The 19,115-nt window shown below is 41.0% G+C and overlaps 1 protein-coding gene across 1 annotated transcript in view; it reads right to left on the bottom strand.

Annotated features, from left to right (window-relative positions):
* Positions 1-7,655: 7,655 nt before the first annotated feature.
* The window catches only part of syt16 (synaptotagmin XVI), a 36,931-nt gene continuing 25,471 nt past the window's right edge, over positions 7,656-19,115 (bottom strand). The window contains exons 3-7 of the mRNA XM_056426484.1: positions 17,988-18,206; positions 15,927-16,207; positions 13,125-13,592; positions 12,854-13,043; positions 7,656-12,364 (exon numbers count right to left, since the gene is read on the bottom strand). Coding sequence (XP_056282459.1) covers positions 12,051-12,364; positions 12,854-13,043; positions 13,125-13,592; positions 15,927-16,207; positions 17,988-18,206 — 1,472 coding nt within the window. The 3' untranslated portion in view covers positions 7,656-12,050. The remainder of the gene's footprint in view (positions 12,365-12,853; positions 13,044-13,124; positions 13,593-15,926; positions 16,208-17,987; positions 18,207-19,115) is intronic.

The following is a 19,115-nucleotide window of genomic DNA, read 5'->3' as shown; positions in this document are numbered from 1 at the left end:
GCACATGTTTTGTTGTAGTAGTTTTTCCATTGTAGTGATTGTTTTAAGATGAAGGGACTGGACTCAACACTCAAAACACAGGATGGGACACTGAAACAGGATGAATCAATAATCCATTAGTCAGCTTCGTAAAGCACACTTTGTGCCACATTAAATAAGAATAATAAAAAATAAAAATAAACAGTTACAAAATATGGAATATAATATCAGTTTGAAAATATTCTGCTCCCTGAAATTTTGCTTTAAAACCAAATGGAGCAGAAAATAAAATATTCCTTTTTTTTAAAGAAAGATTATCACTTTTGGTCAAACATAACTTTAACCCCCAACTATTTAGTATCAGAAGTACTACTTATTTAATACATTGTTTATAATACACCATAATGTAGTTTTATGCAGACAAAAGGCCCAGTATCCTGATTTTATACTATTATATCTTTATTTCACTTCATTGTATTTCATTATGTTCCTGCCTGCAGCATGAGTTACATTAATACACGTATACCTGCTTACAGCTGCATTATGTTGTGTTGTAAACACTAAATATAAAACGTATAAATGCTAAATTGGGGGCGTTTCTTATCAGTCCATTGAGATTTGAAAATATCAGCCACTAAAAAAATGGCTTTGAGATGAATAATTCCACCAGCAGAGGGCAGCAACATTATGCAAAACACAGGACATCATATACAGAGAAAGCACCGTTTTTCCCCACAGGCATTGAACGCACCTCCAGAGATTATGATTCACACATCAGGGAATGTTGCACAGGATATTTCACAACTCACACGGCAGCATAGAGAGAGAAGAAGCATATATCAGCGAGCCGAGGTGCATCGTTCTGGAAAATCCCTGAATACGCTCACGGTTCACATGAGCAACAATAACAACACAAAATAAAAAAGTAAATAACACCACATCGACAGCCTGCTTCAAGTCTCTCACACTCTGCAAAAAAAGTAGTAAATGTCAGTGGCGCTGCAACAGCTTGACATCGACATCAGAGACCCTGTGGACCCCTCAGCAGGAGAAGAATCAGGGTTGTTTTTTTATTTGTGAGGAGGTTGAGAGGAGGTGACACCCCATGGCAGACCAACACCAGTCCCTCCAAAGGGTCGTTGTTGTTGTTGTTGTTGTTGTTGTAAGTGGAAAAATAAAATCGTCAGCAGGTCTCCGATGAAAGGCGGTCCAGAGGCAGGTCAGCCGTTGTCGTCCAGGTTGTACAGAAGCACCCGGTGGTTGGGGGGGAGGCCCGGGCAGCCCCCCAGGCTGTACAGGCCCCCGGCCGACGGGTAGCAGGGCACCAGCCGGTAATGCTGCAGCTCCTCCAGGCCGAAGGCCGGAGAGCAGCAGTCCATCACCAGCACCTTCACCCTCTTCCTGTCTGGGTACAAGAGCCTCCTCTGCCCCCTCTCTCCCACAACCTCCTCTTCCTCCACTTCTTCTTCTTCCTCCTCTTCTTCTTCTACTTCATCTTCTTCCTCCTGCTCCTCTTCCTCCTCTTCGGCCTCCAGCTCCTCACCCATCTCCTCATGGTGGATCTTCCTCAGCAGGTTGTTGATGAGGACGGAGCGCCGCAGGTAGGCCTCGGGGTCTTCCAAGAACCTCAGCTTCTCCAGGGACAGCTTCAGGATGCAGCTCCGGTCCTCCTGCAGGATCAGGTGCTGCAGACGAAGAACAGGAGCATCACTTTGACTTTTCATGAAAGTCTCTGCAGCTACAAGGTTGTTTTTGGTCTTGTTAACACAGATAATCCTTTTTTTAAAGTTGTAGATTATGTCAACAGACATAACCCTAAACATGAACGTCTTTTGACGTTTTATTTAACATTGTCCTTAAATTATAAGGAAATATATTTACTGTCAGCATCTACAAAGCAAGTTCAGTTAAGCTTTTCTGGACATTGACAGAGGCAAAAATCACTATTACATAACTAACAAGTGCACTGGTTTTAATGGGGTCCCAGGAAAGGCAGCATTTGCAGCCAGACCTGAATTAGCTTATTTCTTTTCAAAACCAACCATCTAGTTTGGCTTTATTTAATTAAATGTATTTAATTTTTCATTTTTATGTTTTTTATGTATATACAGGACTGTCTCAGAAAATTAGAATATTGTGATAAAGTTCTTTATTTTCTGTAATGCAATTAAAAAAACAAAAATGTCATGCATTCTGGATTCATTACAAATCAACTGAAATATTGCAAGCCTTTTATTCTTTTAATATTGCTGATTATGGCTTACAGCTTAAGAAAACTCTAAAATCCTATCTCATAAAATTTTAATATTTCCTCAGACCAAGTAAAAAAAAGATTTATAACAGCTGAGTGTTTGTCAAGGCTCAGGAAACCCTTGCAGGTGTTTCGAGTTAATTAGACAATTCAAGTGATTTGTTTAATACCCTACTAGTATACTTTTTCATGATATTCTAATATTTAGAGATAGGATATTTGAGTTTTCTTAAGCTGTAAACCATAATCAGCAATAAATCAGAATAAAAGGCTTGCAATATTTCAGTTGATTTGTAATGAATCCAGAATGCATGACATTTTTGTTTTTTTAATTGCATTACAGAAAATAAAGAACTTCATCACAATATTCTAATTTTCTGAGACAGTCCTGTATATATTGTTTAATGTATTTTTGGTATTTTTTAAATTTGTATTAATTTGTATTATTTTATTCACGTTTTTTTTAATTAATAAAAATTGTAACGTATATATAGATATTTTTATGTATTTGGTTAATTTTTTATTTCATTTTATTTATTTTTTAATTTTCAATTACTATAATTATATATTTCTTTATTCTTATTTCTTGAAAAAATACATTTTTTAAATTTTTATAGTAAACACAGATGTTAATAAAATGACCTGGTGGCTGGTTAATATCTGATCTGTATTTCATGAACATAAAGGTGTCATCTGCATAGAGGCGAACGCGCCTTAGAAAGCCACTTACTCTGTTATTGTGCTTTGAAAGGACAACATGTAAAAAGCGATGTGAATGTAATGAGAAACAAGATGGTGAAGGTCAGGAATGAAGCAAAACATTACACAGAAATATGTGAAGACACCTTTGCAATGCAGAGCCCGATAAACATTCGAGAGGGATCAAGGTTCCTCAAGCCAATCAAATTACACAAACAGAGAGAAGAGGTTCTCACTTTTTGAAGATATCCACGTAGGCCTCCGTGTAGATCCTCCTCCTCCGCATATTTCCTCTTGAAGTAAGCAACTTTCGACGTTGTTGAATGGTTTGGTCTCTCTCACGAGGAAGGGGCCGCTGGAGGGAACCAAACGAATGTTAACAGAGGGCATGCTGGGAAACGGATTTATGTGTTTCCTCCTGCACCACTAATGTAAAAGCTTCTGTTTTAAAGACTCACTGGGATGTTTTATTTCCTTTAACAGTTGACTTTTAGGAGACAAACAACATGAAGTGCTATGCTAAATTAATTAAAATAAGATACATCATTACTTAATGTATTTTATTTAAAGTTCACTTTACTTTAAATTAACTGAGACCCAATACTCATTTAACATTTAAATAAAGCTTATTCTGACATGTTTAAAAGCTACAATCATACAGTTAGAAGTCTAATCCTAAAAGAGGATCAATCATATGTTTCTCAAAATGTACAAATATATTTCACTTCCCAAAGCATTGAAAACCTTTGTAGTAGTAGTTTAGATCATTACAAAATATTCCTTATACATTTTTTATTCAGTCGTAAATGAAGTATTCTGAGCAATTAAACTTTTAAAAAGTAATAAAGAGACACGTAGTTTACATATTAAGAGTCTTTAGTATTTCAAATACGGAGAAATAAGTTACGATTTTAATCTGAAAACTGTATTGTGACCATTTATATAAAGGTATATCATATCATATCATATTTAACATTAACATGTCTGCAGTGAAACAAAGTTAATGAAGTTTGATGACCTTTAAAAGCTGCTATCATAATTATTAATGCAAGTCACATTGCCCATATTAAACCTGCATCCATTTAAAAGTTACAACACTGCCCCTAAATCAGCTTAACCCTCCTGTTGCCTTAGGGTCATTTTGACCCGATTCAATGTTTCACCCTCCTGTTACCTTTATATTTACTAACATATTTTACCCTTTGGGTTCAATTTGACGCCAGCAATTAAAACCTCCAGAAAATTATTAGAATTAATATTGTTTTCCAAGTTTAAGTGTGAGGCACTTTATGTTTGTTTGTTTGTTGACTACCGAAAGAACACCGACATTAAACATTGAATGGGGTCAAATTAATCCTAAGGCGACACGAGGGTGTAATATTGATTCGGGTCAAATTGACCCTAAGGCAACACAAGGGTTAAATCTGCCAAAATCACCCAAAATCACCATAAATCACTTTAAATCACCCTAAATCACTCGTTTCCTCAAGTCCTCCAAAGTGTAAATGAGCTGTCATGTGACTCCAGGTGTGACATCACCTGCTGCTGATGCTCCACAGCCGACACTCAGCGCTCTAAATCAGAGATCAGCTGATCTGAGCCTCCACATCGCCCTCAGACTGCTGCAGGTGAGGAGGAGGAGGAGGAGGGGGGAGGAAAGACAAGACACAACATCAGAACATGAAGGCAGCAACTAAAATAACATTAGTGCAACCTGGATATATACATCTGCTACTACTCTACTTTAAACTACATTTAAAATACAAATTATATTTAAAATAAAATTTATATTTTCTGATGTTCTGATGTAAAGTCTGAATCAGAGTTCACGTGCATCTCTAAAGGAACATCTATCACCACCTTGACACCTGCACTAAACATACAACATCAAATACAAATCTGTGAAATAAATGTCAATAAAATGACAGATAATCAAAATTAAACACAATAAAGGTTGTAAAATATAAAAATGTAAGACAAATAATGAAAAGGGAACTAAATGCCAAAAGTGATGTCTATGAACACCTGCATTTTATGTTGACATATTTCCACATAGTCCTCTGATTGGCTCCTTTATGTTCTTCATATCTTTGCATAATATTTATAGAGCTGTCTCCAGAAAATCTGCTGTCCTTGGAAGCTCATTTAAATTCAAGAAAGAGGAGGAGGAGAGATAAGAGAGCGGCGTGTGTTTGTGTGTTTGTGTGTGTGCGTGCGTGTTGTTCTAAATGTCACAAATCAATCATAACCACAGTGGGAAGCTTTATCGTTACTAAGCATTCACACCGTGCAACTGCTGCATGACTCACACATCCAACTGCAGCCCGGATATTTAATCTGTGAGAGAATGATGCATATGAGAGAGAGAGAGAGGCTGCGTGGGAAGTGTGTGTGTGTGGGTATGTGTGTATGTGGAAGCAACACTTGGACACATTATTTTTTACAGCAAATGTTTTACACCAAAATCAGAAGTGTGTGTGTGTGCGTGCAGTAGGAAATGTTGGCTCCCTTAAAACCACGTTTATCTTCATTATTATTGGTGTGATATAAAACTATAAACTAACAGGACTTTGATTCGAGACTTTCACTTTCACCAAATATCAACTTTTCCCTGTGATATGTTCATAAAAAACATTGTATGAATATATATTGTAATCTATAGGGGTATGAGGAGGATATGATCAACACATATATTTGGATTAGAGAGATTTTCACGAGATTTTATGTTTTTAGGTTGATATGAATAGTGTTTAAAAGAAATATTAAATGCAAAATATAAATTCTCCATGTGCATTTTATTGTATTTTACACTTAATTGAATCCTCCTTTTTATTGTGGATTTCTAAATGTTTAATTTATATCCTCACCTTTGCCTCCATGTTTGAAATAAACTATTATAATAGAAACGAGCTGCTGTTTTAAATGCAAACCATTAAATCTTCAATAAATACAAAAGGTGCGTGAAGCTTCTTCACCTTTCAATAATCCTGTCGGTAAAATCCTCTTTTTTATAATAAATGTTTTAATTTCTTTACTCACCTCCATGTTTGATATACACTATTATAATGCAGTATAGAAACGAGCTGCTGTTTTAAATGCAAACCCACCATTATTACATCTTCACTCAATAAAAAGCTTCTTCACCTTTGATAATCCCGTCAGTAAAATCCCTCCTCCTTCCTCCGCTCCTCAGCGTCTCGTCCAGCGTCCTCTCCCCGACTCAACGACGCTGCAACTCGGCCTGAACGTCGGCGGCTCCCGGGGGCTCGTGCAGACCGACGGACCGACAGACAGCTCCGGCTCCTCCGGGGCGTGAGACGCTCGCTGCTCTCCGGCCCTCCTGAAGTATCCCGGTCACCGCAACACGAGACACAACGCGCGGCTCCGCTGCGCGCGCTAGTGCCACCCCATTGGTCCACGCGGAGGCAGATGTTTCCTGTTGCTAGGAGACTGAGAAAGCGGCGATGACGATTAGTCTTCGCCGCATCCAGCGTGCACGGCGAGCATGCGCGTGCGTGTGAAGGAAGGAAATATCATCTGTTGCTGTGTTTGACACGAGGCACAAAGTTGTGTCTGTATACAAATATACAAAAACACAAATATATAAGTACACAAATACACAAATACTGTACACGAATTGTTTTTTATGAAGGCTATATTTCATTGATTTATATCAAAAGTGAATATCAGAAGCAATTAAACATTTATAATTATAATTTGAGGGTGTTTTCTATTTATTTTGACATTATTTTAGTTAAAATTTGTTGTCAGAAATATGAAATTATTTTAATTTGTTGTACTCAAACTTCGAAATGTTACTAAAGCTGAATTAATATGATAAATATGTGGAAAATAAAAAAACAGATTGTCTTGTTTTTGTATTGGTTTCTTTAGTTTTCCCAATTTGGTTAATGATTCATAAAAATAAATAAAAAAGGAATCACTATTTCTTGTAAAAATGTAAATTATGATCATAATTTTTTTTAAATCAGCATTTTGATGTATCTATATAAAATAATAAATATTAGACTTTGTGTAAGACAAAAATAATGTTTTATTATATAAAACTGATCACCCCACGAACACAAAGTATTGTTACCCATTTTAGTGATTTAACTTATATACTCTATGCAATTATAACATTAATAATATTCAATTAGAACCTTAATTTTCAAGATTTTTCATTAAAACACAAAATGCCACCAAGCTTATATTGTATCGTGCTGAAATACTCTTAATCTCATCATAAATATTATTGAAAAGCAGTGATATATATTGTATAGATTTGACTACTCCTTGGCTAATAAATGTCCTTGTAAATTAGAACAAAAATAATTGTAGATTATAAAGTGACCCAATGTAAAATCAGGATCATAAAACAGGTTCTGCTTCATGTAAAAAATAATTTGAGAGAGAAAAATAGAGAATAATATGACTTTTGAGAAAGAATTAAAGGGGACGTGAACGCCTGAAACTACACGGCTAATAAACAGCCAAGTAAACACGCTGCTCGTCTGTTGCTTGAATCTAAAAACCAAAACATCTGCTGTCATAGATTAAACTTTCACAAACAAACAACAGATAGTAATCCACTGCGTGTGACTAGAGTGAAACTGGAAATCTCTCCTCCCAATCACCGCGGGATGAAGCGATGAAGCGTGTTTCTGTTGTTAGCCGGGTAGAATTAAGACATCTAAGCTGAACTCAAGGAAACAGATGGCAGACAGACGTTCCCTCAGTGGGGGTCTCATGGGTTTTATTGGCAACGACAGAATGTATTGGTACAAAAAAGTGCTTTCAGCATGCACGACCCAGACCAGAACCAGACCAGAACCAGGAGTACAGGTTCCACAGGAAGGTTCCACTTTGTGTGTCATTGAAGATCTAAGATGCATGACACGATTGTCTTAATAGTTATTACAATTAAATTTGTTGTTGTTGACAATGGATTATAAAGTCTTGATTGGTTGAAGATTATAACCGCTTGTCTTTAATTTCAGTTCCTACGATGTAAAAATACTAAAAGATATGCAGAATGATTGTAAATTATCTTCTGAATATGGTTTAATTCTATTTTTAGGTTTAGTAAATCAAAAATAATATTTGTACGTGTGTGCGGTAAGGACTAAACCAGAACCAGGAAGTGATTAGCCTAGCTTAGCATAAGCAAGGGGAAACAGCCAGCCTGGCTCTCCTAATGCCTCTAGATCTCACTGATTAACAACAAAAATCGGTAAAAAAAGTGTTACTTGAGTTACTTGTGGCAAACGTTTATAAAACAAAGCAGATTAAAAACAAATTATCGAGTGACCTTTAGAGGGGTTTGAATAATCAACAGAGCCAAGCTAAGTTCTGCCCTTGTGACAAGAAAGCGAATAAGCGTATTTCCCCCAAATAATATTCCTTCAAACATTGTGACATTTGGGATCATTGAAGATGTTTTGTTTTGACCTGTTGTGACTTGAACCTGACTGGATCTGGTCTGACTTGGACTTGAACCTCAGTCCTGGTCCAGGTCTTGTGACCTCAGGGCCTGCAGCCACCTCCCATGCATGCAGGCCAACAGCAGCATTCAGGGAACAACAACAAGGCTTCATGCACATTTGGATCATCTTGGTGGATATGTTTCATCTCAAAAATGTTACAGGCACTTCTTCATCAAAGTGTTACGACGGCATCACATCTGGGATCTCAAACTGAGCATGCAGACGTGTAAATACAAATATAAACACTAATAAGAACATTAAACAATTACTATTTTATAAAATATAGAATAGACATTGTAGATTATGTACAACAACTCAACATGCATAAAATATATCAATCTGTGCAGTGAATTCACGTAAATATTCACACTCGCATGTATGAAGCCTGAAGAATTGTGATGAAACCAACATGTAATAGTAATTGATTTAGACCAGCGTTTAGGTGAGTTAATGGCAAGAAATATTACCAATAACTGGAACACTGTTTTGTAATAGGCTGACCTTCGGAAAAAAAGGAGTTTGTTGTGTTAAGATATGAAATGTCATGTCGGTGCTTTTGCTATTTCACAAAACAAATTTTAAAATGTATTTGTATGACATAATAAATAAATTTCCACATTCTATAAACACAACAAAACTTCCCTGGAGTTTGTTCATTTTAAACAACGATAAGCCGAAACCAAAAAGTTATGTGTGCTGCTAGCTAGCTAACTGATCAAATTGTTAGCTAACCCTTTTTTAGTTATTGTCTTATCATAGCTTCACAGCTTAAGTCTGACTAGCCTTAGAGGTTTAATGGTGATTACTTTCTCTCCTTTCTAAATCGAAAACAACACAAGAACAAAACAGTCAGGGATTAAAGCAAGACGCTAACGTTAGCAGACCCGCTAACTAGCATCATACCTACAATAGTAACCTAGTGATGCTAGCAACAGCAAGGGGAGGGGGGACAAACGTTTAAACTTAGGCGCTAATATTAATATATATATATATACTTTATATATAATATACCAGTGCAGCGGTTAAACAGTTTACCTTTAAATGAAATAGCCACTGAGAAAACAAAAATAAATGCTGTCGAACAAGCTAACCGAGCAGAAGCAAATTATAGTTAACTTCTGTTTTTGGGGGGGGGGGGGGTAACTGAAATTCACCAGTTATTCTGGTCTTTGAAGAGTGCTTATAAAACTAAAATAAAAAACAATCCAGCCAGTTGCAGCACTCCTATTCTTCCTCGTCACACATCTGCAGTTTCAAACACAACAGTCGTTATTTTACAGCTTGTTCACTGCGTTTAACAGACAGAACATTGTCCATTGATTCCTCTCTTCTTGAAAATATCTTCGTCTTCACTTCACCGGATGAAATAAACACTGAAGTACACTTTTACTGATGCGGTGGAGCAATTTGTATGTGAAACACCTGCTTCACAAACACGTCAGAGTTATGCAAGAAACTGAGAATAGAAACCAATTATGTTTCTTTAAGGTTTGAAATGTGTTCAGGTGATGGTGATGATGATGAGGATGAGGGTGGTGGGTTTGCTAGAGAAAAGTAGCTGTTTAGAGCCATGTGTTGAATGAGGTTTAGGGATGTTTCTGTAGATGTTTTCTTCACAAACAGTCTTATAGACCGTGTGTGTGGCCCTTTATAGCTACACTTTTATCTTCCTCCTTGCACAATGCTCAGGATGGCTCACTGCCCGTATAGAGCCGGGGTTTCTTTTGTGATTTGGGTGAACTGACCCTTTAATCCACAAAAACAATTTACTTCACTTCACAAACAGTCGTCACGGCCCGTCATCTCCTGAAACCCAAGGTAAAATCTTCTATATCAGGGTATTTTGTACTTTCTTTAAAGCGAGCTGCAGTGCATCATTTTCTAAAGGGAGCTTTGTCGTCACCTGCCTGAAGAAAACAAACCAGCTCTCGGTGCAGACTCAACTGCTGCTCCAATGAGGATGAGCTTTATGAGTGGCAAAGTCGTCATCACACTGTACAACTCTACAGCAGAAATCTACCAATTACCACAGGGCCAGTGTGAGTGAGTGTGTCTGTGTGTATATGTGTGTATATGTGTGTGCGTGGGGGGGAATCGCAAAAAAACACACTTCCAGGGTAATTCATTGCACGTTGTTATTAACAGCTGCATCGAGATATTTAAAGCCTCTTTTGAGCTCAGCGTTGATTGGGTGGTTGAGATGAGCCCCCCCCCCTCCCCCCCATCCCCCACCCCTGTGAAGGAGACGAGGAGGAGGAGGAAGCTGGTGGTTCAAGAGCCGCCAGCTGCCGGTCGCTTCCTGCCTGTAGTAGCGCACGAGTCGTCGGGGTAGATTATGAATGAGACGCCTTCCTGCTCCACTTGAGAGGAGAAAACATCTTCACTTCTGCTCTCGTGTTTTTCAGGGCGAGTTTTCCAAAATTTTGAAAGAAAATGACTAATAGTTGCATGTTTTCCATGAAGCCGACTTTGTTGCATTTCGCTCTTCGTCGATACGTTTTCAGCATTTATTATTTACTTTTCCTCAATTTCTTTGCATTTGCGCCCTAATCTCAGATCGGATTCCCATCTTCTTAGTTTGTGGCGACAAATTCCCCCGTGCTGTCTGTGTTTCAGGGTCTCGGTCAGTTTAAAGTGACATCTAGTGGTGAGGTCGCAGATTGCAGTGTTGGAAAACTACGGTGGCCTTGAGGTCAAATCATGAAAGCCAGCATTTGATTGTCCATTCTGGGCTACGGTAGAAACACGAGGGGCTCAATTTAATCTCATAAAAACACAACCTCTCTGAGCTTCAGGTTATTTATACATGAATGAAAACACAGTTATGATAATGATTTAAAACTCCTGCCAATAAATGTCAGTAAATCCTAAACACTGTTCATTTAAATGGTGGATCTTCCAAATAGTCAGAATAATAAACATTTCCTGGTTAATTCTTCTAAAAATCCACTTAGAAGCACGAGTTAGATTAACGACTTGAGTTTGCATCAAGATCAATACGACCACATAATGTGACTTAAAATAATAAACTTACTTTGTTAATTGAAGCCCCAATTAGAGCTTTGGAGGTGAAGATGAAGTGAGGACAGGTCAGTGATGTAATGTAATGAATGATAAATATGGCAAATGCATGTAAACACAATGTCACATTGACTTATTGACTCGTGGATTATCACCGTTTGATTGTTTAGTTATTGACGTCGTCAAATAAAAACCTTCAGTCAGGACTCTGCTTTGATTTTCCAGTCAGTAAAAAGAACAGCAAGATTTAGAAATAACAAGTCAAACACACGCGTACACACACACACACACATGCACACACACATGCACACGCCTCTAATTTGTGTGTATTTTCTAACACAGCATTTCACTAGAAAAACTAAACTGCAGCTCCCGCGTCTGCAGAACACAAAGTTCTACATGTGGGAGATGTTCTGCACGAATCCCTCTAATCCATCAACGGTTTGAAAACTGGCAAAAAATCTTTCTTCTTTCATTTCTTTACAACTTTAAAACTGTTTTCGGGCCTCCAGAAGCCGACATGTGGAGCGGTGCTCAGAGGAGTCCTTGAATGCATCGTCAAATCCTTCCTAAATGAACTCCCTTTCCTCGTAAGCAGCCTGAGCCTCGTGGCGTTAGGCCTCCAGCAATGCATGCCAGCGACAGACCTTCTGGCCACGCCCGTCCTTCATGTCCAGCCAGTGGAGCTGCTCCTCCTCGCCGCTGCTGTTCTGACCCAGGGCGATCCAGCCCACCATCTCCTTGCGCTTCATGGTGCGCCGGTTGTAGATGGAGACCAGCAGCGTGACGTCCAACAGCTGGAACAGCGCCACCTGGAAGATGAAGGTCTCCTTGTAGACGGGGTTGGGTTGGCCGCGGCGCACCGACGTCTTACAGCGAGAGATCTCCTGGCCCACCGAGTTCAGCAGAGTCAGGCGGCCATAGGTGTCTGGAGGAGGAGGAGGAGTGAACATTATTTTTTTCGTGAAACTTTATAGCCCCCTGTGGACTAAAGTGGTAGTGTTGGTTCTGGTTTCCCCTGTGGACTAAAGTGGTAGTGTTGGTTCTGGTGCCCCCTGTGGACTAAAGTGGTAGTGTTGGTTCTGGTGCCCCCTGTGGACTAAAGTGGTAGTGTTGGTTCTGGTGCCCCCTGTGGACTAAAGTGGTAGTGTTGGTTATGTCGCCCCCTGTGGACTAAAGTGGTAGTGTTGGTTCTGGTGCCCCCTGTGGACTAAAGTGGTAGTGTTGGTTCTGGTGCCCCCTGTGGACTAAAGTGGTAGTGTTGGTTCTGGTGCCCCCTGTGGACTAAAGTGGTAGTGTTGGTTCTGGTGCCCCCTGTGGACTAAAGTGGTAGTGTCTCTGAGCACTAGAGCCCCTTTAGAAACCTTTTTATTTTAGTAAAATATATTATTAGGAGGTAAGTTATAAAACATCAGACCTGGAGGTCTCTGGATGGCCAGGTTCCTGAAGTGACTCCCCTTGATGAGCTCCACCATCATGCGCCCCGTGGTGGCGTTGTAAGTGAGACCCACCAGCAGCTCGGGGACGCCGCCGTGCGTCAGGGACTGCGTGGACGAGGCGCTGTCGCTCCGGGACACGGTGGACACACTCACCTTGGACTCCAGGCTCTGACGGGACCAGACCAGAATATTTAAAGATTCACGATTCACGATCTTGTTAGATTCAAGACCCAGAAAGGAAAAGCTCACCTTGAGGTTGCTGCGGGCCTCCAGCACCAGCGTGGTCTCCACCGCCAGCCCTCCGTCCAGGTCCAGCGAGCCCAACCGCAGCACCTTCTCGCCCATCATCTTCTCTCGGGACATCCGGGACGTCCCGAGCGCGTACAGCCGGAACCGGATGGCCGACGCCTGCATGTCCGCCGGGTCCAGGCGCGAGAAGCGGAAGGTCTCGTTGAAGAGCGGCTCCGTGCCCTTCTGCACAGCCGTCCGGTGGCGCTGCTTCCTGCCGGGCAGCAGCACCATGTGCACCTGCCACGAGTCCATGCCGCTGCGGGCCTTGTCCGGGACGTCCCGCGCCGAGATCACCGAGACAAGCAGCTTCTCCGCGTCGGCGCGGTACTCCAGGGAGAGGACCAGGTCTCCGCATCTGGAGATGGGGGGTCGGGGGGACGGGGTCACCGGCTGAGGGGGAACCTCGTCCTGGGGAGGCTGCTCCTTCTGAGGAGGAGAATAAAACATGTGAATTTGTGTCATAAAGGAAAACTTCTTCCTTGCAGGATTCCAGGAAGTCACCGGGCATCGACCCCCCGAGCAGGACCAAACGGATCCGCTCTCTCCTTCAGAACCCAGCACATCTTTTCGAGGTAGAACCCAAAGACCGCGAAGTTGATTTGAAATTTAATTAAGAAAAACGTTTTTACAACCGTTTTATTCTCATTGATCAAAATAAATACATTTCAAAGCCATAATTTGCGTTACAATTATTATTTTACGTTTTACATAAATTATCTTAATCATAGATCACTGTTGTATGTCATATATTGTAGTGTTCATACTTTACATATATTTTTGTTCCCATATGTGAATGATAAATATTGTAATATAACGGTCATATACAACACACTTTCTTAATTTCTCTATTTTATATATGCAAAGTAAAAATAAACCATCTGTAGAATTTAAAACTCGTAATTATCCAAAAGCTTTTCTTAAATGTGCAGAGACACAAACTGAGTAGCAATGCTGTCCTAAAGGAGAAATGCCCCATCTCCTCCTCCTCCTCCTCCTGTTAGATGTAAACGATCTAACAGGAAGTGAAGGATCTAACAAGAAGTAAAGGATCTAACAGGAAGTGAACGATCAAATCAAGTTAAAAACAAATAAGTGCGTTAATTTGACTGACAGCATTCGTGTTTGTACTAATATTAGTCTGCAGTAGAAGTAATTATCTTGTTGAGATAGTAGTATTATTATCAGCAGCAGTACTAGCTTTAGCAATAATATACATATATACAGTGTGTAGATATATATATATATATATATATATATATACACATACATACATAACTGTGTAAATAAACTACAACATCTCTGCCACTGATCCAAAACCCGTTCGCTATTTCTAAAGCGTTTCTAGATGTCAGTGTGACCCTGTGTGTGTGTGTAAGTGTGTGTATATTAGTGTGTGCATGTGTGTGTGTCTCTGTGTGTGTGTTAGTGTGTGCGTCTCTCTCTGTGTGTGTGTTATTGTGTGTGTGTTGGTGTGTGTGTGTGTGTGTGTGTGTGTGTGTGGGAGGTGTTTGCTGCACAGATTGCTCCCAATTTCCAAGTGTGATTTGGTGACTGAGAGGTGGTTAGATTCTACATTCCCACTCTCCTACATGGACCAACACACACAGAGATATACACACACACACACACACACACACACACACACACACACACACACACACACACACACACGTTTCTTCAGCAAAGGAAATATAAACTATTTATACGAAACCTCGAGGAGCCGTGTTTGGTTTGTTTCTTCCCAAATGAACCTGAGGGGATGGCAGAGTGATAATCCTCTCATAGCAGAGTTAAAGCTGCATTCTCTCTCCTGACCACCAGGGGACGACTCCTCTGGTTGTATAGAAGTCTATGCTTCATGTTTTAAAGCTGCATTCTCTCTCTTGACCACAAGGGGGCAACTCCTCTGGTTGTATAGAAGGGGATTTTTTTACTGCGGGGCTTAATGTGATTGACATCTTCTAAAGCAGCGGCCCCCAACCTTTTTTGAGCCACGGACCGGTTCCGTGTCAGAAATTATTTTCACGGACCGGCAATATAAACGACGTAATAAATATGACATCATACAATTAGGGCATAAAGTGCCAAAACTACAACTCATCATTACGCCGAATTAGTGTGAGCCGTGCGCTTGTTTACCTGCAACGAGCCGCTAATGGAGACGGCGACACAGACGTGTGTTTGGTCCGCTGCTCCTAACCGAGTTCTGGTCGCTGTCATTAGAACACCGGCAGAGTTGTTGTGTGAAATGTCCCTTAAGGCCACCGTCATTTGCATCTCGAACAATTTTTCTTCTAGCTCGGACGGGCTCGATTCACCGGGTGGGTTTGTTTACAAATGGGTTGCAGGTCTATTCTTTTGCAGTCGGGTCTTTTGTGGTTGGAGTACCACTCAAACTCTTTTAAAAGCCTCTTCCACCGGTCAACGTCTGAAACATGTAGAATATTCCGCTGTTCACTCTCCCACAGCAGCGACTTTATCGGCCAACTTGAAAACAGTTGTCATTTCCCTGAAGTGACAGAATTCATTGAGCAGGTTGAATATGTTTTAAGATTCTTTGTCACTGAAATGTGCCGCCAGCAGAGGGTTTGGCGCGTGAGACTCGCCTGCAGCGATGAACCCGAACTTTAAGACTCCTGAACGCGGCTCAGACGTACACACGGGTGTATCCGGTCCTTTTTCAAAATAATATATCTTTCCGACTGATTAAAAAAAAAAAAACCTGCTCTAAAGCACCGAGTGACAGAGCGCCTGCAGTACCTCGGGTGTCCAGATGGAGGAGCTGTCCGAGGCGACATCGTTTTTGTCGCCGTCCTCCGCGGCCTCCTCCGTCTCCATCTCCTCGCTGCCGTCCGCCGCCCGCCGTTTGGCGCCGGGGCTCTGAGAGGCGCCCGACACCCGGAGAGCAGAGGTTCTGTGTAGAGGGACCGGCGACGCCCTCTCGCCGTCCTCCACGGCGGCGGACAGCGGGTCCTTGAACCCCCGCCGGACGCCCTCAGCCTCCATTCCTGCAGGTGGAAGGTCGGCGGCAGGCTTCACATCTGTGGGGCGGAGGGGCATCACATCTACACGTCAAATGAATTATCACATTTACAGTCATTAAAATGTGTGAACAACGACAACTCTAAGCAGTTTAGTTCTTATTTAAAATATATATTTTGCTCGTCTCTTGCTCAAAATAGTTAGTATTTTTTTTTTGCTTTGCTGATAATCAATGTGATTCATGTTCGGCTGCGTATCAACGAGGTCGTCGTCATCAGGTTTCCATCCTCTTTTTAATATTCAATATCTAGTCCACGAATAAAAGGTTTGAAACAAATAGATGCTGTAAAAAAACACGAGATTCTGAGCTGAATAGTTCAATATATCTAAAGCACGCTGAGGATGTTTTTGCAAATGTTGGTAACACTCGTCTTAAATATAGATTTCATTATCTTCCAAGAAAAAATATATACGTATATATTGATTAATGACATTATAACTGACTTATTCTGCACTAAAGACGCGTTAGAGGTGCAGGATTATATATCGTAGTGGAAATCACCGAATGGCAAATGCAATGAACCGTTCCACGATTACGCTTTAAATTAAATAAAAAACATTAAGATCTAAAAAATCCCCCAAAAATCTGCTGGCTGCAGAACGACAGCGTCCTCCGGCGAACCCTCGACTGGAGGCGTCGTCCCCGGCGAGGAGATGTCGAGCTGTCCGTCAAACGGCGGCCGATCAAGAGCAGTTATCTCCAATTCACCATCGTTAAGGTCGGCCTGACCGGCACATCCACGGCCGGCACGGCAACAGGTGAGTCATCGGTGTGTGTGTGTGTGTGTGTGTGTGAATACCAGTTGAGACGGACTGACCCCAACAGAACGATGTAACCAACAACCAGCTGCTCGTCTCAAAAGACACAACGGTGAGTAGCTGACGCTGCCCGGTTAGCACGTTAGCACGTTAGCTCTGAAGAGAAGCTCGTTAATTAACTTATGCCACACCATGTTTCTATAGTTAATCCAACTGTTTTTTACACAGAGGAAACTAGGAAGAGAGGAGAGGAGAGAAGAAAAGAAAAAGACAGGAAAGGAGAGGAAGAAACAAGGATGAGAGGCAAGATGAGTTTGAAGGAAGAAAGGAGAGGAGGAAACAAGGAAGAAAGGAGTGGAAGAAACAGTGATGAAAGGAGAGAAAGAAAGAGGGAAGAAAGGAGAGGGGGAAACAATGATTAAAGGAAAGGAGGAAACAAAGAAAAAAAGGAGATGAGGAAACAAGGATGAAAGGAGAGGAAGAAACAGTGATGAAAGGAGAGAAAGAAAGAGGGAAGAAAAGAGAGGTGGAAACAAGGATGAGAGGAGAGGAGGAAACAAAGAAAAAAGGAGAGGAGGAAACAAGGAAGAAAGGAGAGGAGGAAACCAGGAAGAAAGGGAAGGTGAGATTGAAGGAAAGAAAGGAGTGTAAGAAACAAGCAAGAGAGAAGAGAAGAAAAAGACATGAAACGAGAAGCGGAAACGGGGGAAAGGGGGAATGGAGAGGATGAAACGAGGAAGAAAAGAGATGAGGAAACATGAATAAAAGAATTAAAGAAAGGAGGAGGAAACAGTGATGAAAGGAGCGAAAGAAAGAGGGAAGAAAGGAGGAAAGAAGAGGAGGAAACAAGGATGAGAGGAGAGGAGGAAACAAGGAACCACATTACAAACTTGTTTTATTTTTTCATTTTAATTTGCTGTGATTTGAATTAACTGGATTTTAAAAATGAATTTACTGGAATTTTAATTTGTTGTTGTTGTTTTGTTTCGTTTTATTTTTATTTTAGTAAAGCGTGTTAACCTTCACAGTCCGACGGCTCCGTGCTGCCCTCCTCTTGGTCTGACAGGCGGTTGAACTTGTGGCGCCGGCCGAGCGCCGACTGCGGCTCGCTAACGTTCACCGACGACAAACGAAAACTCTGCGACCGCGACACCGAGATCTCAAACTGCTTCAGGACCTCGTCTTCACTGTCAGAGGAGCTGCCGCCTTCGTCATCATCATCATCACCGAAGCTGCTCACTGAAGGAGAAAAACACAGGGAGACACAGGGGGTGATAAAGAGGAGAAGCTGGGAAAGGAGAGGGGAAAGAGAGGAGAGGAAGAAAAGAGAGGAGAGGAAAGGGAACAGAAGGAAAAATTAAGAAAGTAGATGAGAAAACAAGGAAGAGAGCAGAGGGGGTAAAAGGATAAGAAGAAGAGGAAACAAGGAAAAGAAAGGCAGAAGAAAGGACAAGTAAAAGAAAGAAAGGCGAGGTGGAAGCAAAGAAAGGAGAAGATGAGGAAACAAGGAAGAAAAAAGAGAGGAGGAATGGAAAGAAATGAGAGGAGAGGAGGAAACAGGAAAACAAATGGAGAAAGAAAGGAGAGGTGGAAGCAAAGAAGAAAGGAGAGAAGAGGAGGAAACAAGGAAGAGAAAAGAGAGGAGAGGAGGAAACCAGAGTGCGTTTCAACCAAACCATTTAGTTCAGAAGTCTTTTGGTCCTGAAGCGTTTTTAAACCTTTCGTTTATTTCCTGGTGACGAGATGAGTTCTTAAACTTGTGTTTTTCTCTTTGCTGTTTTTCACAAAGAAAACTAAACTGTTGCCCAGAATCCCGCCACTGCAGAGCGGACCCTCCAACAGGCCAATCACATCTCTCCACATATCTGCACACGTTTAGATGAGATAAAGATTTGGCACAAAATCTGCGCATTTTATGCAAATTAACCACAAAACAGTCGACTACTCTGGTTGTATAGAAGTCTATGCTTCATGTGTTTGAGCTGCATTCTCTCTACTGACCACCAGGGGGCGACTCCTCTGGTTGTATAGAAGTCTATGCTTCATGACACTACTTCTCCCTTGATGTATTCCCTCAGTAAACATTGGAAACATGAGTTTATGTCTCAGTCTCTAGTTTCACGTCTTCTTCTATACAGCATGATGTCA

Source organism: Pseudoliparis swirei, chromosome 11 (genome assembly GCF_029220125.1).
Source record: "Pseudoliparis swirei isolate HS2019 ecotype Mariana Trench chromosome 11, NWPU_hadal_v1, whole genome shotgun sequence".
Taxonomy (NCBI): domain Eukaryota; kingdom Metazoa; phylum Chordata; class Actinopteri; order Perciformes; family Liparidae; genus Pseudoliparis; species Pseudoliparis swirei.
This window is presented reverse-complemented; position numbering and strand designations above follow the sequence as displayed.